The sequence below is a fragment of the Eurosta solidaginis genome, chromosome 4, assembly GCF_040869045.1.
Source record: "Eurosta solidaginis isolate ZX-2024a chromosome 4, ASM4086904v1, whole genome shotgun sequence".
NCBI classification, from domain to species: Eukaryota; Metazoa; Arthropoda; class Insecta; order Diptera; family Tephritidae; genus Eurosta; species Eurosta solidaginis.
Genome location: NC_090322.1, coordinates 105,139,645 through 105,165,932, shown reverse-complemented (window position 1 = coordinate 105,165,932; position 26,288 = coordinate 105,139,645). Strand labels below are relative to the sequence as shown.

At 36.2% G+C, this 26,288-nt stretch overlaps 1 protein-coding gene across 14 annotated transcripts in view; it reads left to right on the top strand.

The window, feature by feature from the left end:
- Tomosyn (syntaxin-binding protein tomosyn) overlaps positions 1-26,288 on the top strand; it is an 835,312-nt gene that overhangs the window by 226,426 nt on the left and 582,598 nt on the right. For 13 of the 14 annotated variants that reach the window (XM_067782366.1, XM_067782362.1, XM_067782370.1 and 10 more), the window contains 3 exons: positions 8,803-8,984; positions 9,212-9,376; positions 12,771-13,079. In XM_067782366.1, the coding sequence (XP_067638467.1) occupies positions 8,803-8,984; positions 9,212-9,376; positions 12,771-13,079 (656 nt within the window). The remainder of the gene's footprint in view (positions 1-8,802; positions 8,985-9,211; positions 9,377-12,770; positions 13,080-26,288) is intronic. The other variant, XM_067782363.1, reaches the window with a different exon arrangement.

Genomic DNA, 26,288 nt, shown 5'->3' with positions numbered 1-26,288 from the left:
TTTTCTTAAAATTTCGCAACCTACATAGATACATGGAAATGATTACTGTATCTTTGAAGAAATTCGTTTCTACTAAACGCCAATCCTATTTTTAGAAGCTTGGTATCTTTGCGTTTTGTTCTCTGATTCTCTACCTAACCAACGCAGCGCTTGATTTTCCTTTTAAATTTAATTTTAATTTAAGCGGTAAAACGCATTGGAGAAATTATTGCGAATTGCGTGCGAACGGACGTGTATTTGTAGCTCGTAAATAGAATAAACATTATTAAGTCTGTGTGCTTTGATAAGCACTAAAAATTGGTGAAACTAGCAAAGTACTTAGTGACAGGTGATGTACCAGCATTAATAAAGTGCCTGTGAGATTCAATTATATTTAATTTAAATAAAAAGGTGAAACTATATTTTGCTTGTGCAGTTTTGTGTAATTTTTAAGCAGAAAATGGAAGAGTGCGGGAAATGTCGCAAAAAAATAAGAGGGGAAACAGGTGTAAAATGTGAGGGTGTGTGTGGTAAGGTTTACCATAAGAACATTGCGTGTGCATCTGGCCTTAATTGTTTGCAAGGTTGTAAACTTTTAAGATTTATTTGTGATGATTGCATGCCTTATGTTTCCAATGTTGATGAGGCTTTAAGGGTAATCTTGGCTATTTCAGAGGTAAACAAAGTAAATTTGAAAGAGCAAAAAAGCGAAATTGAAAAAATGTTGAGTGAGCATAAAAGGGAAATAAGCGCTTCCATAACTCACAACGAAAGAGAGTTAATGAAAAAAATAGAATGCTTGTGCTTAGAAAATAAGGATAAACTAAGTAAAGTTAGTATACAGAATGAGGCGTTCACTGAGCAAAAGGATGAAATTATTAATGAAGTTAAAAAGGTTGCTAATATCCCTAATGAGGCATTTAATAAACAGAAAGAGGAAATTATAAAAGATGTTAAGAAGGCTGCAAATCAGAATAAAGGTTTTGAGTGTGGAAATGTTTCTAAATATGCCACTGTTACAAAAGGCATCCCTCCAATTGTTATTAAGCCCAAAGTGAAACAAGCCATTGAGAAAACAAAAACGGATTTAAGCAAAATAGATCCATCCCATTTAAATATAGGAAGGGTACAAAACAAAAATAATGGCACGATAGTTATAAGCACTAATACAGCAGGCGACAAGGACAAAATTAGAGATACGTTAACAGAAAATTTGGATAAAAATGTGTATAATATAGCTGAGCCAAAAGTGTATTTTCCTAGAGTTGTGGTAGCTAATATTAGTGCAGAGCATACCGATAGCGAAATAGTTAGCCGGATCCTTGCGCAGAATGATACACTGAGGGAAGCTAAAATGAAATGTATTACAATTAAACGCGCTAAAAAAGAAAATAGAGGACAACATATTAATGCCGTTATAGAAATAGAGCATAAATATTATGATGTCATCCTGAGACATAAGAAAATTAATGTTGGATGGGATCGCTGTCCAGTTTATGACGGTCAAACTGTAAAAAGGTGCTACAAATGTTTAGGGTTTAACCACATAACTACCAATTGCACTCTGAAACAGAGATGTAGTAAATGTCTGGGAGAACATGGGGCAAAAAACTGCAAGGAGAGCATGCCCATTAATAAATGTGATAATTGCGTAGATGCCAATAATCAGCTAGGTTTTAAGCTCAATATAGACCATAACATAATGAGCCATGAGTGCCCAGTTTATCAAAGGAAGCTTAAACAGGAAAAACAACGAGTTGGTTTTTAGCAACCAAGACGTACAAGCCCAGTAATAAATGTTTTTGATTTGAAATGTGTCTACTTGAATATTTGTAGTTTGTTAGCAAATAAAGCAGAGCTTGAAAAAATGATAGAAGAAGTGGATCCGGACATTGTTTTATGCTCAGAAACACGTATAACTTCAGATATTCTTGATTCTGATATTAATATTGCACCGTATACATTAATTCGCTGCGACTCTCATAGTAGACATACGGGAGGGGTCGTTTTATTACTTAAAAAGGAAATCAAGTACAAAGTCAGGTTTAATCGATCAATTGATAGAAATGTATGGTGTGCTATAGTAAAATTAAAGCAAGTGGACACTAAGTGGCAAATAGGTGTGTTGTACCATTCCCCAAGTTCTAGTGACAGTGAATTTTTAAATCACGTAGAGAGTATTTTATCAGAAGTATTAGAATCAGGTACGAATTCCCTTCTAGTTGGAGATTTCAATATAAACTTAAATATTAACTCTTCGAGTAGCCACAAACTGGATGAAATTTGTGCACGTAGCGCAATGAAACAAAAAATAAATTTCAATACAAGAGTCGCGGAAACTTCTCAAACAAAAATTGATTTATTATATGCAAACGCTGATATACTGTCTTGTGTAAATCTTGAAGACCACAGAATATCCGATCACGAAACTATTTCATTTGCTATAAAAGTAAGTAATTCAAACCCGTTACGAAGAGTCATTTTATCAACATCCTGGGAGAATTATTCGGCCGATAACTTAACGACTCTACTGAGGAATTGCGATCTCAGTTTAATAAGAAGCATGAATGTCAACAACATGGTCAACTATATAAATACTTGTTTACTAGATTGTATGGGAGTACTAACGTTTTAAAAAAAACAGTACGGTAAAGTTAAGAAATAAAAGGTATGACCAAGAATTGACAGAATTCAATAAACTAAAATACCGGTTGCACTCACAAGCTAGAGCAACGGGTGACTATATCGTTTATAACATGGTCGCGAAGTACTACAAAAAACTAATCAAATTTAAAAAGGTTAAATACATGGAGAATAATATTGATATCAATTGTTCAGATAGGAAGCTAATGTGGAAGCATCTTAAGCATGCTGTAAACTTTACGGGGCCACAAGAAAAGATCTTGACGGTGATCGTAAAAGGTGTGACATATGATACACCTCGCGATATTGCTAAAGCATTGAACTCCTTCTTTATAGATAGCATTGTTGATATAAACAGGGAAATTGAAGTTGTTCAGAGTCAGAACGACTTCCAATTTACAACTAGGTCATGTTTAAAATTCGAAGAAATTACGGTTGAGGATGTTATACGTATAGCAAAAAGGTTCAAAAATAATCAAAAATATCGTACATGGGTTTCTTCTACGCAACCGCTATAAACAAATCCATGACTACTGGAATAGTGCCAGACATGTGGAATATTTCGACAATAGTACCAATTGGGAAAGGAAAAGATTCAATAATGGCAGAAGAACTAAGGCCGATAAACACATTGCCGAACATAGAAAAAATTCTGGAAATTGTAATAAAAAATCAACTGCTTAATTACTTAGAAAATAATAAAATCCTTATAAAGGAACAATCCGGTTTCCGAGAAAGGCACTCTTGCGAGACGGCGTTAAATTACGTCATATCTAGCTGGAAGGAAGAGCTGAGCCTAAAAAAACATATAGTAGCAGTTTTCATTGACCTGAAAAGAGCGTTCGAAACAATTGATAGGAATATAATGCTCGATAAACTACAAAAAATGGGGATTAGGGAAAATGAATTGCAGTGCTTTAGAAGCTTCTTATCAGACCGGAAACAAAGAACAGCCATCGAGTCAGTAGTCTCATCCGAGGCACAAGTGGACATAGGTTTACCACAAAGGTCGGTATTAGCACCAATGCTGTTCAACATTTACATAAACGATATATCATCAGCACTGAAATATAGTAAAGTCAGGTTGTTTGCAGATGATGCGCTACTTGAAGTAAATGAAACGAACATTTCAATAGCAAGGAGCAAAATGCAAGAAGATTTGGACTCATTGTATAGATGGCTTTGCATTAATAAACTCAAGCTTAACGTTAACAAAACTAAGTTCATGGTTTTATCTAGGACGACCAATAAAGGATCACTTAATTTAGATCTAAAAATAATGAATACGAGCATTGAGGATGTCAAAATATTTAAGTACTTAGGGATCCTGATTGACAATAAACTGAGGTTTACGGATCATATTGATTATATTGGTGCCAAAATGGGCAAACAAATTGGATTTTGGAAGCGATCGTGTAAACTTATTAGTAAGAAATATAAGTTGAAAGTTTATAGATCCTTCATAGAACCGCACTTCTTATATTGCCCTACAATATTCTTTATTGCCAATGAAACACAAGTAGACAGGTTAAAAATTATGCAAAACAAAGATATGAGATTTATATTGAAAGTGAGGTACGACACTTCCATAAAGAGTATGCTTGATGCACTAAATTGGTTGAGTGTGAAACAGTTGATATTTTACCATAGTATGAAATTTGTATTTTATATCAAGCATGGTAAATTACCAGCCTACCTAAGTGAAAAACTTGTTTATGTGAATGAAACCCATTCTTACATAATCAGGGAAAATAATAATTTTAGATTACCTCTTCTCAAAACAGAAATGGACAAGCAAAATATATTTTACAAAGGCCTGAAATGTTTTAATGAACTACCTAATCATGTTAAAAATTGTGAAAACTTAAACACCTTCAAAAAAAGTGTATTAGAATATTGCAAAGCCCTTTCATTAAGATAAAATATGAGCGTACATGGCAATCCAAATAGACACAGAGGAATCTTATGCATCAGGTCAAATACATATATCGCTCGCAATCGAATTAGGAAAGAATTCCTGAAAATATCGTCCTAGATAAACTAGGGTATTCATGTGAATCACGTATATTCCTACAACAATGATATATTATAATAAATTATGTTTACATAAAAGCTGGTACAGGGAGGATTGGAAACACGTCCTTTCCAACCGTCCGATAAGAGTGGCTCATTCTGCTGAGCTGCTAGCTTTTGGTTTGACCGGAATCAAATGCATTCCGACAGCATAAATAATAAAACTGTGTAATCATAGGTCTTCGAGTAGGGCAGGATTGAGAACACGTCCTTCCAACCTCCCAATGATATCGACTCCAAGACTCGCCCGTTGGGACCACCAGTTCCCGTGCTGATCGGAATCTCATGCATTCCGATACCCCAAACGCTAGAAATCCTATTATTATTAAAATGTATTTATAATTTGTCATAATCTAAGTTTTAGGCTTAAAACGCCGTAATAATAAATAAATAATAAATAATAATAATAATTCATACTTTTTCTCAATAAAATCGCTAATGATTGTTAAGCCAAAACAAAACATATTTTTTTTTTATTTAAATTATATTTAAAATCGTTTCTTTACCTTGCCATCCAATTCTAACATTAAATAAAAAAGTATGAAATTAAGTACGATTTTAAAAATTGGGCCCTCTTTTATGCCCCATTCTCTTGTACTTCCAAAATACAACCTGGAGCTCACTGGAGCTAAGGACGTTCGATATGACAGCTGTCAAATCTTCCGCCACCTTCTATCATTGCACAAGAGTTTTGCTCTACAGACACATTTTTTGACAATTGCAGCCATTTTGCTCTCAAATCGAATTGACATCCGTTAACTGTGTTGTTCCTTTGAGAATTTTCGAAAAATATTAGTAGTAGAAATAGGAAGAAATCAGTTTACAAATACCCGATAAGTACAGAACTGCATAATTCCTTAGAACATTTTTTTTTTTAATTTTATGGTAAATTTATTAACTATGCCATGATCTATTAGTGTGGCTGAACATAAGTTTTATGAAAAGTACGGTCACCAAGGAATTGTTCACTTTCGTAAACCTATGAACATACGAAACCTAAGCCAATTCGAAATTCATCGTTCAACGTCAAAAACTGGACTAGTGAATCGATTGACGTGAAAATGTCATTAGTAAATAATGGAGATGCCATAACGAAATGTGCTTTAGCACAGAAGTCGACTGCTAATACGCGTCCAAAAATATCGAGAGAGGTGACCTCGACAACAATAATCCGAAGGCGGAAAAGAAAAATTGTATCTCTGTCCGGAGATATTTGCAGTTGAAGTTGGCAATTGGCGCGTTGACCATAATTCATCGGCACGACTTTTCTCTTGAAAAGGGTCATGCCATCGACTCTCGATACCGCAGCTATGATAAGAGATTCGTAGAAGGTTATAGCCAAATTTGTTTTCCTTGTTATTTCTAAGCTAACATTTCAGAGAAGGTAGAACAAACTGAAGAAATTGCTGCGCACAGAATTGGAATATCTGGAAAAAACAGAAAGCATGATATTTAGGTATCGAATACACTATCAATCTCACTCCGATGGGAGGAACCAATGAATAACCCTGTGGTACTCCTTGATGTTGCCAAAGAGCCTCAGTCAACGAAACTATAAAGCGGTACAACCTTGGTAAACAATTGAGCAGCAATCAACTATTTTCAGCTCGATTTAATCGATTTTTTTTTGAGAATCGAATTGAAAAAATCGATTGTCCAAAAAATTCAATCGAATCCAGCTCTAGTTGTAATGTTGTTGTGCACTGAAAAAGATTTAGTGTACAAAGGGATTTTGCACGCATTTAATTTTGATCGCACCTCATTGCTGGACCGGCCAGGGTAATTTTTTATAAGCTCGGCTGAAGGCCGCCAACGAAACCCGGGGTAATTTTTCGGTTTTTCTTAACATCTTTTGAACGAGATATAACTTTATTTCCGCCTTATTGTTATCGACCTCAATACGCCTCTTTTGGCACCTCTCGATATTTTTGGGCGCGTATTTGAAGGCGACCTTCGGTTTATCAGGAACACTTCCATGAATACTTAATGGAAAAGAGCTTTCCGAATTCAGAATAAAAAGGTGAATACTCCCTCTGTAGCAGCTTAACTCTTCTTTCAAAGTCAAGGTCGGAATATAAAGTTCTAAAACAATAAGCCATTTTCTTTTATTTTCAGTTCATTGCGGCTGCTGAGTAGAGTATCACGCGATGTCGGCTGCCCGTTCGAAATCGTGCTATTTCAAAATATTTTTCAAAAATTTCCCAATTCAGGATTTGTCACAAAACCGCCTTATATTACAGTTAGATTGAAGAACGCTTCATCTCAGAATGCTTTTCATTAACTCCCTCTTATGACAAAAAGCATTGAACTTATGCTCATATAGAGATTTTTTGAAACAAATTTTGAGATAGTGTATTTTTGTATAAAATTCTAACGCAAGGCATTCTTCAAACAAATTCTGAAAGAATAACCAAACCAACACAACTTTATCAGTTCACGAAATATTTAGTAGAAAATGAATTATTTCCGCAAAAACTTTTGGCGTTTACAAATTTATTATCACTAATATACTACCAAAGATACTTTTCTACTGAAGGGGATTGAATTATTCCCCGTTTCCCTTACTTCGTAAAAGCAACCCGTCCAGATTTTTCACTTTGGGAGTGTCAAAGATCTGTCATCATTGGAGAACAAACCTCTAGTAATTGAATCATGGTGGCTCACATCTTATTTCGTGCAGCTATAGAACGAAACTGTTGAGCTATATAAAAATGAAACTAGTGACGGTGTCAAAAAAATTCAAATGCACAATTTAAATAAAAATATGCTTTTATTTGAAAAAAATGCTTAATTTTCATGCGTTTACAAGTTCGTGCTAATTATTTAATTAAAACTGACGTTGTATCAAAAACTAAGGTCACAGCTTATTTCGTGCACCGTCCCCTTCGAAAAAAGTACTTTGTTATTTAGCTTAGTACCTCGCATGATCTCCTTTTTGTTAGATAACATTTTCAAGACGATTTTCCATAGATGTAATTAATTTTTGAGCGGCCTCGCGTGGTATCTTATGCCATTATTCTATAAGAGTAGTTTTTAAATCGCTAATCTGCCTTTGCCGTGTAGCCGAGTCCAAAATTGACAACACAAATTTTCAATGATATTAAGGCGAGATACTGTTGAAGCGGATTCATGAGGTGTGGACAGTTCCATATTACCCATGACTGCACAATCCTGGATTTGTGTTTAGGGTTTTTGTATTGGTAATTACGAAATCGATCAGGTACACCTTAATTAGGGGCACTTTGCAACAAATTGTCTTTTGGTAAGATTTAATACAAATTTTTCTCCATCGATTTCGCAACTACCAAGACAAAGGCCCTTAACACAAACCCGGTACTGTGCAGGCATGAGTAATATGGAACTGTCCACTCTACTAACACAATCTCTCGCCTTAAATGTCATTGACAATTTGGGCCAATTTTGGACTCGACTACACGGCAAAGGCAGATTAGTAAGTCGAAGAAAGGCATAAAATACCACGCGAAGGCGCTCAAAAATTAATTGCATCTATGGAAAATCATCTTGAAGATATTATTAAACAAAAAGGAGGTCATACGAGGTACTTAACTAAATAACAAAGTAATTTTTTCTAAGGCAGGGGGCAGTGCACGAAATATGCAGTGACCTTAGTTTTTGAAATAACTTTAGTTTTATTTAAACACATGAAAATTTAATATTTGTTCAAATAAAAGCATATTTTTGTTTAAATTGTGCATTTGAATTTTTTTGACACCGTCACTAGTTTCCTTTTTATATAGCTCAACAGTTTTGTTTTGTAGCTGCACGAAATAAAATGTCAGCCACTGTAAATACATAAAAAACTGCCTACCAGCTGTGAATCACGTTAATATTTTTACGCTAATAAATAAAACAGATTAGAAGTAATATATATAATATTTATAATATTTTTTATATGTGGTACAATTAAGTCAGCTGCCATCTTTATAAAAAACCAAGATCAAATTTAAAACCTTAAGTAACATTTTTACTAACTTTTGTATTAAACACCCTCACTGAATGTGTAATTTTTTTATTTTTAGTATTAGTAAAGGAAAATTACGTGTTGAAAATCGTAATATATAATACACATATTGCTTTATTCCTTAGAAACCCAAGAGCCGTATGCGATAGCTGTGCTACTACAATATGACTTAGTTTTGATAGACTTGCTCACACCTGGTTTTCCATGTTTCGAATCGCCTTATCCTATGGACTTACATGAATCACCTGTTACATGTTGCACCTATTTAACTGATTGCCCCTCGGATTTGGTTCCTGCTTTTTATTCTGTAAGTTTTCACTCAACATCATCTTTAATTGGATTGATAACCTAAATTATACATTCTCAAGATTTCTGGAATGTATAATAAAAATAGGTAAAACTTTAACACAGCCTTTTAAAGTTCTAATGTTGCCCAATAACTTAATAGTTCCAGAAATCTTTTTACAACACGTCTGTACAATATTTATTTAAATTAAATGGGAAAAGTCCATAAAGGAAACGAATTTTCCGTAGGTTGGTCGCTCTACAACAAGTAAAAAAGCTGGATTTTCGGAAAGAGAATGGCCTATCAACGGCGGTGAATGGTTTCCTGCATCATGTAGTTATTCGGAAATCGTTATCACTGGACACCAAGATGGTACATTAAGATTTTGGGATGCTGGTGCAGGAACGTTACAAGTATGCATAAATTTACTTATTATACATTGCCGATGTTCTTGCAAAACCGGCTACTGACCATTTGTATCATAACTAAATCGAGTTAGTTAAAGAAATTATAGACCTGCTATTTGTACTGTAAAAAAAATCCGACAACAATACAACAATTCAAAGCAGGTTAGCACCCAGCAGGCATTTTTGTAAATGTGTTTAAAACTAATTTAAAGGAAACTTGCTGTGTTAAACGCGTATTAGTGTTTTCAGTATTAAATATATGTGAATTTTTAGAAAACATTTTATAAGCGTTGAAGGCAAATATCGATGAATAATTTAACTGTGAAAGTAGCTTAGAAAATTTTAAATTATTTTCATAAACGTTTGTTCATGACAGCGAATGGCTGCACTAAAGCCGCTTTTAGAATTCTCCAACTAATCGTTAGTATTGCAGACATTCTTAATTTAATGAATATATAAAATGAAGAATTTATATATGTATGTAAATACATATATTATATTTAATATTATTGAAATGGTTGATTAAATAAATATCGTTTTAAAAAAGCTTTGGCAAACCATTTATAACAAGCTTTCTTTTACATTTTATAAGCTTAAAATCAACGAGCCGTTTAGATTATATTACGCTTATTTCTAAACGATTTGTAAACGAAAAATCAAAGTTTTGTAAGCTTAATGTTTATTTGAGAAAACTTTTAAAACGTACATTACATTTACTTTCCTTGTTGGGTACCGTTTTGTGTTAGTTCAAAATACATACATATGTATTGGTTTTTAAATTTTCAGAAAACCTTTTGTTGGAAAAAATTTAATTGGGGGCACAATTTTAAAACAAATTATAGAAAAGGCTTTTAAGTTAGATTTTTCATTTGATTTAACAGAAAAGCTGAACAGCGATGTCATCACTAAAAGGACCCAAAAAAGGCGAATGTGTTTGGGTCCTTATAAAAATAAAACGCCTACTTTTTTTCTGGTGCAGTGCAATAAAGCCCGAGGAAAAACCGGCTATTTTTTATTCCAAATTTTCTTCTTTTTTTTGTGAAATAAATGCACGGAGATGAATGAAAAAGGTCACTTCTCCTTTTCATTTGTTAGTACTGTAACGAATTTAGTGAAATTCCGCTTATTCCAAACCTTCTGCTAACGTTCGAATCGCTTAACTGTTGAATAAATTACTCCAATATTCAATAATGCAAAATGGTCTTTATTGGACTACTTTGAGAGTACTTCACAATAACTCATACTTTCATTTTTATTTCATTTCATTTATTGAGCATTTTCTTTATATCTATGAATGTACATTTTAAATTAATATAAAAAGCAAACAATTTAATCTTATATGGGATATATATACATGTAGATATAGGAAAAGTTAGACATTTTTATGCAAAGTTTATCATAGTGACAAATGTCATTTCTATAAAATATAAACATACAGTGGGGTGGACTGTTAAATAAAGAGATTAAAATATAAATAATATTATTATAATAAGGGTACAAAATATTTATTTAAGTTACAACAAAACCCGTGGGTAAATGAAGGGAAAAGCAATTACCAGAAAAAATTATGGAATATTTAGCTATTAAAAAAGATTTATGTAGCTGGCCGGAGCAAAATTTCGTTTTCATTTTGTGAAAGGCCTAAGAGGAAGGACTTAACACTTTCTGTAAATTGTCGAAGATTCCGTATAGCACGAATTTCGGCAGGGAGTAAGTTGAAGAGTTTTCGTGACACAATTGTGAAAAACTTGCTTGAATTTGTGGTTCTGGTCGACGGTACAACGACTGTAGTTTGTGAGTTTTTCCTCAGGTTATATGCATCCGACCTCATACTTTGTAGGTAACCACATCTAATGAAAAAAATTGTTTAAACTTTAAAATAATACAGGTCCTATACTGGAAGATCCCTAGAATTCTAAATAGCTCTCTCGATGAATGCAACCGGTTAACATTAGATATTTTTCGAATATCATGTTTTTGCAATACTAGTATAGGCTGGATTTTGTTAAGGGTGGCGCCACCCCAACATCTGATTCCATATTGTAATTTAGAATGAAAAAGCGCATAATAAACTATTTAAGAATGAAATTAGAACAGGAAGTTCTTAGGTGATAAAAATAACGTAAAGAGGATTGAAGATATTTTTTTAAACGGGATATATGGTTGCCCCAGCTCATATTATGATCAACAGTTACACCCAGATATTGAAATTCATCAACATAGTCTATTGCGAATCAGTCCTTATTACAAGCCACAAGCGAGTAGAAGGTACCGAATTGAAAATCTTCACAAGTAATTGCGTGTTTAAATCAAGCTGCTTCAGATTCCTCAGCTTGCGCTGCTTTTATACTCTCACTTTTCTCGTTCATCCATTTCTCCTAAGGTCAGGTCATTTCGCGAAACTGTATTCCAGAGCAATTGTATCACTTGCTTGGCTATTAGCTATATATATGTATACCTATTTGTAGTTTATGTTTCTCTTATAGCCATATGCGGGTGTATGCGAGAGTATTACTTCGGCTGATGATTACATATGTTTGCGAGTATCTCTTCGTTGCCTTGTAGGTATATATGTATGTGTGTAAATGATGATTGATTTCTTTACGTACATACGAGTGTCTCCTTAGTATCAACATAGTGATACTAGTATCAGGTTAGTGATGCTAATATTCGTCACAGTACTATAAACCACATCTGTGTTCGCGGAAAGTAAACAAACAACTTATTAAATTGTATAACAATACCTAAATTTAAACAAATTAAAATAGTGGTTTGTGGCTTTATTCATACATATTAACGTGTGTAGTTATGTATATAAAAATATCTTGTGAAAGTGTAAAAAGTTATGTTATTACCATAGTAACCATATATTACTTTTAAATTGTATATAATTGTTTATAATAATAAGTGTATGGGAAACCTTCAGATACCATTTATGCCAAACTTTAGAGGTGAAACCTCTTTAGTTTCCGAATAAATGGATCCTTAGTGTATAACCAACCCTTCTATTTTACTTATTTCGTTTTTTTATTTTATTTTAAATTATATTATATAATAGTATATTGTTTTATTTAATTTAATTTTATTTTGTTTTTTTTTTCTACTTGTGTTATATTTTAATATTTTTTATTTTGTATTATTGTAATTTATTTTTTGTTTCCATTTTATTCCAATGATAGCGTCTTCATTGTAAGTTTTAAATGGTAACAAGAAATGAAATAGGCGTTATTGCTTAAAAGAGGCAATAACTCCCGCGGGCGTTATTTCTCCGGGACCTAATGCACTGCACCGTTTTTTCTTGCTTTGCTGTAGAGTTAAAGTGATATTCAGTAGGCGGGTTTTAAAAGTACCGTCGATATTTATGTTTGTTTGCATGTACTTTTATCTTATACTTTTACAGATTCTGTATAAATTAAAAACGGCTAAAGTTTTTGAGAAACCTAAAAATTCCCCTCCTGATAGTGGTATCGAGAATCCACTTGCTGTTCAGCATATACACCTTTGCTCTGAGTCGCGTCGGCTATGTGTTGCGGGTTCTGTTGGACATGTTATGCTTTTTAAATTTCGAAAAGCCGAAGTAACTTCTGAAGTTCTAACATTAGAAATTCCGATTCTTTACGAAAATTTCGATGACATATATGGCACAAGTCCAGAGTGTGATTTTATCCCACATCAAGTTCAAAAAACCGAGTCAAGTGAATCTGATAAGGTAAATATTCATAAAACAAAATTATTTACACTAAAATATTCAGTACCTGAGTGATAAAAAAAAGAATACATTTTATAAAAAACACCTGATGAAACATTTAAGCAATCTCCCTAGTTTGGGTGTGTTTAAGCCGCCAAATAATTACAGCAGTATTGCTACAGTGCTACTAAATTGATTGATACGTATGTTTCACTTTAGCTGGAAATGTGCCCAATGGCGCAGTGAAAAAAGTTATGTTACGTTTGATTTGCTAGTGATAATGAATAGATTATCAACATTTCATTCACGAACTGGCGACGTTGCCACTGCTGTAACAACAGCAGTTTGAACACACCCTTTCTTTGACGACCCTTTGTTATATTTCTGAATCATTTCTGGGAATTTGGACAGTTTATGTAATATAAGCAAATAGAATGAAGGTACATGCATATAAAATGCTTTATGTCAGCGCAACGTAGATGAACATATGTATATAATTATACCGAGTCATTACCGACCGAAGAGAGAGGAAAACTCCTCCACTAAGTAAAATACTCACATTGTAAGATTACATAATATATACTAAAAATGGTTAAAAGATTAAAGATATGGTGTTGTAAAACAAATTATCCGCTGAATAGGGTGAATTAGTTAGTAGTTAGCAAACCCGAAATATCAGATGTGCTGGAAACAAAGGTATAATTTTGACACTAACAACGAAGGGTCTCGTTAAGTTCAAAATTAGTTATACAACGTCTCAGAATGAGATGTTTAAAGTTCTTAGATGAAAATTAAAGTTTACTTCGCTTAGTAGAAATGGGTTGGAAACTTAACCATTTTGGAATTTAATCCTACAAATTATCCCGAGCATTTCCCTAGGACTAACAAGGAAATGATGACAATTTGTTAGTGTTCGTCGCGCAGGACTGCTATAACAACAATTAGAAGGGTTGGAAGTCATAATAAGTTTCAAATGATTATTGAAAATCTCTTAATGCAAAAAGTAAGAATTGATTGTGGACAGATTACACCCCATCCACATTAAACTGGCAAGTCGAACCATTTTCTGGGAACGGTTTCAACTTATGTTATAAAAATGAGTCACAATAAGGATTACTAAACTTGTTTTATTAACGCTAAAACACCTCTAGCTTAATTTACAGTTGCATAAATATGAAGATTAAAACTAAGTCTGACGTCCATCGTAACTCCCAAATCAACGAAATCATGTATTTGATCAAGAATGTGGTTGTTAATTCTATAGGAAGCAGGGTGTACAATCCTGCGTGAAAAGAGATTAAGTAGCATATAGCTCAAATAACACCAAGTGACTAGAGAGTCAAGATCTGATTGTAGCAAAGACCTGTGTTCGGACGATGCGTGAGACATTAAAAGCTTTACGTCGTCGGCATGCATAAAAACTGGAAAACTTAATTGTGGCAGAGATATCGTTTATGAACAGCACGAACAGAATTGCAGAATGGCACTAAGGAATTGAAGAATGAACTGGGAGAAGAGCTCCTCCCCCGACTTTGTTCAGTGTATTAGTTCAGAATACCTTATATTCATTACATACAAATTTAGCTACAGACACGAGGAACATTCCATTGAGCTGTTCAGAAGAGTTTCGAAGTAATTTGCAGAAACGTCAATTCTAAGGGAAGAAATATTTCTTTGATAGGAAAAATTTATTTTCTAATTGCTAAACATTTATTTTTGATTTTGGAAGTAATATAGTCTTTCAGATGTTGTTTGTTGTAGCGATAAAGACACTTCCCGAAGGTTTTGTGGAGTATTATCGATGTTGACGGTCCTTTGCCGGATATAGTTCCGCTAAAAATCACCATTATGGTACATACCCTACCATCTGATTAACTATTTAACATGACGATATTGAACCTTCTAGGCCATTCTGCCGTCCCCATACCGCCTAGATCAAAGAGGAACTTGGGGTCGACAGAGCCTAGCCTGCAAAAGAAACAGGATTTGCCACAGGTAGATGCGGTTTAACAATGGGCTGGAGGTGCTATAAATTAGACTTATCACAGCTTTTATACAGTCAACCACGGCACGTTACTGCAAGCTTGGAAAGCTACCCTCATCCCCATTGTTTTAAAAGGTGGACCGCTAATCATCTGTCTGATGGGAAGGCATCGGTGCAATTCGGGAACGTAACATTTAAACCCAGAAGAATTAAACAAGGGGTGCCACAGGGTGGTGTTTTATCCCCGCTTTTGTTAACTTTCTGCTTATCGAAGCTCCCTTCGCCACCAAGGGAGTTACCGTTGTATCCTACTCCGTAACTACAGGATAATGGCTACAGATCCCCGTCCCACTCATGTGGGGCTATGCAATTAAATAAACGACTATCACCCCGATCTCCCTCATTTCTTCTCGGGAAACCTGACATTGTCATCGACCAAATCATCGACAACCTTATTTACAACATACACAAAACAAACGTCGGCCACATTGGATATCCACGTCGATGGCATTAAGCTACCGACTGTCTTACATCCAAAAAGACTGGGTGTGACGTTCGATCAGGATCTATATTTTGGCGAGCATGCATACGCAATTATACCTAAAACCCAGAGCCGTAATAAAATCCTCAAATCTCTTTCCGGCAGCACTTGGGGTAAAGATAAAGAGACGCTCACTACCACTTACAAATCAGTTGGTCGGCCGCTTGTATGATACGCGTCCCTGATATGTTCGCCGAGTGTGAGGGTTGCCCAGTGGAAGAAACTACAGGCCTGTCAAATAACCGCTCTCAGAACTGCTACGGGTTGCCTTCTTATACGGCACCTAAAAACGCAGCCGTATGTAGAAGAAAAGCACAAAGAGGTCCTCAATGATATCCGCAAAAGGCGTCGGACCTCTATGCCGGGAATTGCCCGGCGAACTCCGCAGCCACCAGGGATACCCGCGTCTGTCTAGCTCAATTCGATCTGAATACTGTAGCAGGTTAAACTCTTACCTATCCCGAATCAAACCCAACAGACATAATACGTGTCCTGCTTGCAACTTGTCCCCACATGACATCAACCTGTCTTTTCAATTGCAATGTGGAAACAACGCCTCTAACACCGCTTTCTCTCTGGTCCACCCCTATTGAAACTGCATGTTTCCTTGGATTTTGATGACAGTTTCTGTGTAGTCGCACCTATGGGATGTGGCGTAGCACTGCTACAACAGCACCAAGAAGCTATATATTGCGCTGGCAGATAAATGTTGTACTCAAATCAGTTATGGATTCGAAGCACTCTCAGCGGGTTAGGGGACTTAGAATATAACCCGGCAGGTAAGTCTGTCGTAAGAGGAGTCTTAAACACCTAAATGATTTAAGGGGCTGTGTAGACAACCCTTTCAGGGGGTTGCAAGCGCAATTTATAGTTTCTGCAATCCAATTGTCAACCTCACCCAACCGTGGCGAATTCTGTCTTCAGAAGGTGAAGCTCCGACGACCCCATGCTCCTCATGGAACCAGGGGGTGGAGGCGTCATCGCCTAGAAGGTTCCATGTGGTCATAATAAATCGTTCTCGAGATGGTCGGCTTGTACCTCAATGATTCTAGTTGCTGGAACGTACTGGATCTATATTCGGAAAAGGACCGTCAACATAGAGAACACTCTCAAAAACCTCGGGAGTGTCTTTATCGCTCGAACAAAAACAACAACAAGTACAGAGGATAACAATTGGGAGAGGTTGAAGAGGACCACGAAAGACTTAAACCAAAAGGGAAAGAGGTGGACGTAGACGCCTCGACGAAGTTGTATGAGGGAGACAAACATTCCAATGGTGCTGCGATTCTTACAGATAAACCTCGCAACACAGTAAAGGGGCGTCGAGCCAACTTCTCCGAACCCTTGAGGGGCGTTCTTTTGACGTGACGCTGATCCAGTAGTCATATATTTCATCGGGAAGAAAGGTTTCTGGGCTCAGAGCGCACTCGTTTACCGTGCGCGATCAGAATGAGGGTGTGAGGTGAAGTCGTGGTAAGGAAACAGCTGCATTCATATATGTTAATTACACTACTGAGGATTTAGCAGTGGTGGCCGTCTGGCAGAAGAATAAGCTGGCATTTATCCTGGCGTCCTGCTATATGGACTATACTGTGGAGGACCCACCGGAGGAGTGCAAGAGGCTAGTACAAGAGGAAAAGCGCAAAGGGCGATTGGTCATAGGCGCGGATGCAAATGTGCACCATAATTCGTGGGGAGGCGGAAATACAGAAGCGGATCTCTATTTTGTTACATATTGCAAACCAATGTGGATCCAACATCCAGCAATATTCTTTATATAACAAAGAGCTCTGAACGTGATATATCAAGGTATGATCGGATGATCCTCGCTAGATCATCTTTCTCCGTCCATGTGTATATCAGCTTCGAGGATGCTGAAGGGCAGAAGGGCAGAGAAGGGAGGAACCTTTAGAAACCCTAGCTCAACGAACTGGACGAAAATCCAGAAACATGCTGAAATAAAACTGAGACAACACAAAGAAGTTGCCAATTTAGGGGAACTGTAGTTGATTTCTTAAAGACTGCGGTTAACAGAGATTGAGTTCTAAAAAGATTCAAAGGAAAGGCAAAGCCGTTATGGTGGATCAATGAGCTCAGGTTTCTTAAAACACAGGTTAAAGAATGACGTGTATAAGGATCTGTTAAGGTTCTACAAGCTTGAAATTTCCAGGGAGAAGATAGTCTCTTCGAAAAATTTCTATGTTGACATCGACTACTCCAGCGAAACAGCGCGGTTGAGGAAAGTCCTAGTAAGGGGAAAAATACTCCAGGGACTAATAAAGAAAGAAAACTTGGAATGGTCACGTTATAGTGAAGAGTCCCTTGTGGCGCTTTTCAACACATATTTCCCATCGGGAGATGACTAAGAAGATACAGCAGGCAGCAGTAATACTTCGATCACGAAAACGCTGGAATATAAGGAGTATGCCATAGGAGTCTTCTTAGACAGGCCCTGGCTTTCACCATTGTCTCTAAACGGGCGATGGCGGATGGTCTTGACTACATTGAAGCATATCCAGCCATAACCAGATTGATCGCCTGCATGTTAAAATGCAGGAAGATTACTTCACAAGGGGGTTGTATGAGGCCACGAAATCAGTGGACAGGGGCACGCCGCAGGCTGGCGTGTTATCAGCTCCGCTTAGGCACCCGTCCAACTTACTTACGGCGTACGCAAATGACGTTGTAACTGTCCCAAGTGGTAAGCCTTCCAAAAACTAGCTCTTATATGGGTCGCGCGCTTCGGGATATACATAAATGGGCATCCAATGTCGGGTTGACCGACAACACGAAGATCCCGCCTCTGGTCTTGATTACTTAGAGGTAAAAGCTCCCAAATTGGACCAGGCCTAAGCTAGGAGAGTTCTCCTGCAGGGTCACCTTGCACAATATATCAATGAATCATTCTAGACAGTAAGTTGTCGTGGAAGCTCAACGTGGAGAGAGTGAAGAAGGCCTCGACTGCACTTTATGCTAATTTAAAAATAATGAGGTGTACTTTGGGTCTATCTCTCTCTCTCATTAGGTATTTACAGTTTGTAAAGCCTATCCTATAGTATAGAATCCTTTTTTTGTGGACAGCTACACAAAAAAGAACCTACCGCATTAACAATAGTAGTAGTAGCTTATAGAGGTGATTGATTGGGCGAGATTATGAGAGGCAGAGAGTTGAAAAGGCGTGACCCAAGAGCGAGGCTGTAAAGTATCGCGGCTCGTGTGTAGGTCTTACAACCTTAGCCTAAAAAAGTTTCTTATATCATTAAAAAATATAGTTTAAATAATTTCGAACTAAAAAGTTAAAAATTATTTTCAAAGAAAAATATAGCACAAAGCGCCGGCGCTTTTTTCACAATAATACTAGTATTTTTCGTGCATTATTGCTTTAAACTTATTTTGAAAATTGTTTTTTACTTTTTAGTGCGATATTATTTAAAAGCATGTTTTTTTAAACTATATTTGTTTTTCACCCTTCTAGCGGCAGTTATTATAGACTCGCGGCAGTGGTTAAATATGTAGGTTAGGTTAGGTTAGCTTGAATTGGCCGGTCCATGAGGACCTCACATATACTGAATAAGTCCGTAGTGTTACCAGAAGTTTGTTTTACCGACCAAACTGAAAACCCCTATCAAAAACCAGGACCTATGTTATAAAATAACTTCGTCCTCTTGGCAAATACTAGAAGCTTCCTAGGATTTAAGCCACTTGTTGGCTCTAGGTCTGACAGCTGTATCACTCCTAATAGCTGAAATCTTAGCCTGGCAGGCGCAGGGCAAGAGCACAGAACGTGCTCGATCGTTTCCTCCTCCCGCCCGCACTTCCTACATCTGCTATCACTGACCAAGCCTAATTTAAAGGCATGTGACGCTAGAAGGCAGTGTCCAGTCAGAATACCCGTCATGAGTCTACAGTCCTCTCTTTTTAATGATAGAAGCAACTTTGTTAGTCTAAGGTTGTAAGACCTGCACAAAATCTACAGCCCCGCGCTTGAACCCACGCCTTTCCTGCTTGGTCGGTCATGTGCACCTCTCGCCTTCGCTTAATTTCGCCCAGTCTAATTGCGATGTCTACGGAGCAAGCTTCAAGGGATGCGCCCTTTTATTCCCATATGCCCTGGGACCCAATATAGATGTATGCTTCTCCCTGTCCCGATTCTCTACAGGGACTGCTGACACTGTAACACACATTTAGATGCTGTGGTATGCGAAATTATTGCCTTAATTGCTGCTTGACTGTCAATATAAAAGTTAACACGATTGCAGCTTGTGCTATTTTCTTCCAGGGTTTCTACTGCTTTGGTTACGGCTACTATTTTCGCTTGGAAAACGCTACAATAATCCGGCAGCCTGTAGGATCTGTTTATTTCCAGATCAGCACAGTATACCGCAGACCCTACTCCTTCCACTACTTTGGAACCATCTGTGTACACTTGTATCGCCTCGTCCGCCAACCGTCCACCTCTATTGTAGCTTAAGATCTCCCTCGAAGCGCAGATAGGGAATCAGGTAGTCTGTTCGTCTTGTGATTGATGACGCTATACTACTATGGCCATATGGTCGGCGCTCAAGCTGCCCGAGGCACCGAGCCTGGTTAAATATGTAACTCGCTGCAAAACGAGTTGTATTTAATAGCGGAGACACAAACCTCTATACTACTGTGCTATCAACATCAAATACCTAAGTGAATTGTAGATACTAAAACGGCACCATATTTGAGTTTTTTTTTTCAGTTTTTTTAAACTATATTTAAATTAACACGCTGGCGGCACCCAACATGTGGGATTCCCACAAGCTGAAGTTTACACATGCCGCTGTGTCAGCATAATTATTCTTCCCACAGTCCCATAGCCCACCTGCAGCTGCGTTAGCATAATTATTGTAAGCAGCATAATTGCAACCTAACACCCACTTCAAGGCCAAGCGCATTTCACCATAACGCGCAATAGCATATTAGTACCTCTGGCTAACATTAATTGGAGACGTAATGCGCTAGACGTTGCGTCAGAAAATTCTAATTCACACGAGTATGAAATAAGGCTATTGCAGAAGTGCACATTCCTGCAATGCACGAAGCCCGTGGGAAGTCAAGACCATGGTAGCTTGCATGCGGATGGCGCATGTGTCTGGCGACAGAATGTAGCTGCACGAAATGTTATAAAAGGAAGCAGCAGTCCACGCAGAGGCCAGTTGCGTTGGGGTTCTCCTACTAATTACTTTTATAGTGTATTATTAAATAGTGAATAAATAAACCTGTCAAGACTTTAACTTGAAAAGTTCTTCCTTGTTTTTTGTAATCAGGTCAAGTTGGCCTTTTAATTTTTTTAGTGTAAGGATCAAGGATCCTTTAAGTTTTATATTATTTAAACTATATTTATTTGTTTGTAACTCTCCTTTGCGCGCCTAGCCCAGAGACTTACAAACAAACATACACATCGCGAAAACACTTTAGCACACTACACATTTTTTATGACAACTTTTAATAACAAAATTTTTTAGCTTTTATATTCTACAATTAAAGACGGTGAGTGAAGGTATTCATGTAAATAGTATTAACAGGCAGCTATTGCTTACGTATAGGGTCCGCGTAAAATCGTGGCGCCCGAATGACGCCACAAAACTATAGCAGAATTAGGTAAAAATAAACAAAAAAACTGATTAATATTTTTAATTTTTATCTCAGTAATGGGTATATCCCCGTTATTTTTTACAACTTCAATAAGTCTCTTTGGCAGCGTTTCATATAAGCTTTTAATATAATCTTGATCTAACTTTTCCCACTCATCTTGGATAGTATTTTTTAAATGTTCAACATTCTTATATTGTCTACCATTTAAGTACACAGCGCGTGATAGTTTACCCCAACAATTTTCCATAATATTTAAAATAAGGGAGTGCGCTGGCCACTTTAAATTTTGAATATTATGTTCCGAAAAATAGTCTCTTACGAGTATTGCAGTATGAACTGCAGCACTATCTTGCTGAAAAATATAATTCTGACCACCAATTTGTGTTCCATACTTGGCTAATTGTTCGTCGATCAATTTAATGTAACTTTTACTATTTATTTTCCCAGAGATAAATTTTATTTTTGTCTTTCCTTCAAAGCCTATAGCAGCCCAACACATAACACTTCCTCCACCAAACTGCCTGCGACTAAAAATTCTTTCATTTTTTCTTAAATCGTGATAGTAATACTTATACTTATCAGGGCCATCTAAATTGAATTTCCTTTCATCCGAAAATATAACATGACGCCACTTTTTTTTCGATGCGATATGTTTTTCGGCAAATTGTAAGCGTTCCTTCTTGTGTTTTTCACTTAAAGTTGGTTTCTTCAATATTTTATTTCTGCTTAAATGCTTAGCATTATGTAGGATACGTTGAACATTCCTTACATTCGTCTTTATGCCAGCTGCAGAAGCGATTTGATTCGCTGTTAACGTAGAATTTGAAGCAACTCGCAAAATTGATCGTCTATCTCATGGCGGAACGATACAAGGTGGCAGCATGGGACAGCTGATTATAACCATTTTTTATTTGATTTGATACATCAACTTCCGGCGCAGTACGATTTTGACATTTGTCCATCGAATTAACAAAAACAAAATACATGGAATTTTTATTTATGTTTGTAGGTATGTCACCATGCTGCCACCTTGTATCGTTCCGTCATGGTCTATCTCTATCACTTATAGCTCGTGGCCGACCCCCAGGGTTTTTTTAATGTAATTTTCTGGATCTTTTAAGTAATTCATGATGGCTTTTCTAGATCTATTTATTGTATTTGCTATTTGTGACATATTACATTTTTGTTTTTTTAGATTCTTGATAGTGTTTATTTCATGGCATGTCAAGTTTGCAAAATTAAATTGCACGATCATAATGTGCGTCATGTTTTCCACATCGAAACGATTCCTTTCGTCCGTCCATTGCGGCTTTAGGAATGAAAACACTAGCTCACAGCTGGCGTTATGAGCTGAAAAGGAAAAAAAGAACTGAACGATTTTCAAATGCTCAGAAAAACAAACCACATTCGGTTCGCAGGTTATTTTCTCGTCTTACTTCGAATTTAGTAAAATCCGGGACATTTCGGAAATATCCGGGACGTCGGGACATGCCCTGGATTTCCGGGACACATGGTCACCCTACTCATGATAGCAGATGTAGAAAGTGTGGGTTGAAGGAGGAATCGATCGAGCACGTCTTGTGCTCGTGCCCTGCGCTTGCCAGGCTAAGGCTCCAGCTATTAGGAGTGATACAGCTGTCAGTTCTAAAAGCAGCAAGTGGTGGCATACGTCCTAGAAAGTTCTTATATTTGCCACAGGTACGGAGTTATTTTATAGCAAAGGTGCTTGTTTTTGATAGGATTTTTCAGTTTAGTCCTTAAACAAACTTCTGGTAGCACTGTGGACCCAACCAGTGTCATGAGCAGAGCTGCTCAACCCCTATACATTTATAGCACTTTTGTTTTTGTTTTGCCCTGAATCATAGGCACAGATACAATTTTACACTTCAAATATAAAAAAAAAATGTTCAAAGCATTATGCCCAAGTTTAATGCAAAGGCATTATCATATGATGAACGAGCACTATTATGGCACTGGAAAAAATTTGTATTCAAAATTGATTCATTAAGAAAAATAAAATTACTCCGGATTTGACCTCGGAATTTGAGATACTTAAGACTTGGAAACTTGCATACGCCTTTATTTTGACATTATGTTAATGGTACTAAAAGTCATGTATTAAAATTTAGTACCTTGCAAATAACTCGCTTCCTATGTCTTGCTCGAGCTTTCACCAAAATACCGAAGCTGAAAACTGCAGTAATAATTTACATATCGTAAAAAAACTGGAGGAGAATTTCTTACGCCATATTAATGATAATAACAACCGAAATGAATATCAGTCGGCGCTGAGTGATGTTTGTTGTGCCGGATTTAGAGAGTTAAGATTGTTGCTCTTGAGTATTGTGATGATATAGTGATTTACGAAATGTTTTAAGGAATCGATATATTGAACCCATTGTTTACTATATAGGAATAACAGAGAGGAATAACATAGTTAAATATAAGCAAAAGTCTTCTCTTAATTACTGCAACCGTAATGCTATATATTCTAAAATTAAGCAAAGTTTGTGTCTGTTTAAATATTTAACTTGACTTTTCTAAAAGATTTTCGTAATATGGCAATTAGTGCCGTTTGTCAGTGCTAATTTCACTACTCGACAAAAAAATCTCCAAAAATTAAATAGGCCTTTCCTAAAGAGAAACTTTCTCCTGATTCCGAATATGACTTCCATTTTCCTGTGGCAGATCTAGTTTCCGAGATATCGGCGAAAATATGAAAATTCCCATTTTTGCAGAACACTACTTCATATAGGTATGGCAAAAATTTGTAGTTTTCCTATTTTCGTTTTAAACTGTTGAATTATACATTGTACTAATTCCCATAAACATTTCTTGCCTTCACCTCCTTTCAGTATCTTCAGTAGTTTGGCCACTATGCCAAAAAACGTTAAAAAAAAATTTTTAAAAAAAATAAATTTTTTACAAAATTTCAGATTTAACCACTTTAAAATCGGAAAAATCTATGGACGAAAAAAAGTTAGCCCTCCTATGTTGTAGGTAATTTATAAACGAAAATCTTAAGCATACCAGGACAACAATCGGACGTGTCGTTGAGATTATAGCCCCGTTAACTTGCAAGCGTCTATCCTAAAATTTTCGTATTACTTTGATAAAATTGGCGAGACATTTCAGTTGGTCACTCTACCTTAGGGTCTAATAAACTTAAAAAGACATCAAGTATTTAATTGTCACTACTGTTTGTTGTAATTTTGTTTTGCAAATTGTAGTGCAAATTTATACATACTATATCGATAGATGTGTTTACGAAATGGCTTGTTGCAAAAGAGATTTTAAATGTAAAAATAATCCGGATGATTTTTGATTTATTTGCGGACATTATATTTTCGGAAACTCAGCTCGGAAAATAACTCATTCTGTCAAAGATGCATACTTTCATTATTTTGGTTTCAGTGTAAAAAATCTCGATAAATCTTGGACACCTCATTTTATTTTCGCCTCCTGTAGATTAACTTTAATGAGATGGGTATCGAGTAAAGGTCATAACATGAAGTTTTGTGTTCCAATGATGTGGACTGAACCCTTTAACCACGACCAGTGCTATTTTTGCGTGATAGACCTTAAAGGTAAAACGAGAAAAAAGAGGAAATTAATAAGTTATCCAAATGTGGCATCAGCTAAAAAATCAAAACTACATGACCATACCTTACCCATACCTAGGCCGCCTATAAGTTTTGAAGCCTCAAGCAAAAGTGACTCCGAAGCAGATAATTCAGACAGTGAACAAGAAGGAGAGGTCCCACATCTAGCCTCATAAGCCGAACTTGATGACTTGGTCAGAGATTTGAAATTATCGAAATTTGATAGCGAAGTTCTAGGATCTCCCTTCGATAAGCACTTCCAAATTTCGAAATAGACAAGACATTATCTTCTTTTTTTTACTAAAAGTGAAAATATTTGCTACTGGAATAATGTTCAAGGTTTATTTGAAGCACCAAATTAGAAAATAAAGTGATTGGCGCTTGTTTATAGACAGTTCAAAGCATAGTTTAAAAGCAGCATTACTCCATAAAGGAAACTCGTTACCGTCAATTGGCCACCAAAAGCTGAGTACGAACCAGGTGCCTTCAATATCGCAAACCCGCCTTTAGTAAATCCCGAACGAGTTATTCTGCCAGCACTTCACATCAAATTAGGATTAATGAAAAATTTTGTAAAGGCTTTAAATAAGGACGCGCCATCCTTCCAGTACCTAACGAAAATTTTCGCTAAAATAACTCAAGCCAAATGATCAAAATTTGTTGATTTGTTGACTTGTTAAGGTTTACAATGATTGCTACTTTTGAGCTTTTTGAAAATTTAAAATATAATCTCCGTTTTTTTAAATAAAGAAAATTTCTGTGTATATACAATTTTGTGCATATTGTGACGAATATTAGTATCACTAAGCGATACTACCATCACTAAAGGGCCCATTACTGATACTTAGCATAGACTTGACTTGACTCGGCGTAAACTTGGCAACTTAGCCAAGATTATACTCCACATAGCGCATACAATCTGGCATCATAATCAGCTTTGAATTTTATTGTTAAATAAATGTCAATTTGTGTGACAAAATGTCAAAATGAAATGGAAACTAACAAATGGCATCTCAAAATGTAAACGTCACTCAGAACTTACACAGAAAATCAAAATTCAACAGACTTCTAAGTCAAGTTAAGTGTTGCCAAGTTTTGAGTAATCAGTAACATGCAATGTTCATTTAACAGACCTATAAGTGACAGTTCTCAAGTCAAGTCAAGTCTATGCTAAGTATGAGTAATGGGCCCTTAAGCCGATACTAAGCAGTATATACGTAAACAAATCAATCATCATCTACACACATGCATACGAGGCAACGGAGATATACTCATAAACACAAGTAATCATCAGCCGAAGTAGTACTCATATATACACACGCATATGCCTATGCGAGAGGCTATAAACGACAAATAAACACGCACATAGCTGGTAACCAAGTAGAAGATTCTAGAAGAAGAAACGTCTAGACATTTGAACAAGGCAACAGAGAGTATAAAAGCAGAGCAAGCTGACTAATCAGTAATCAGTTTGATTTAAA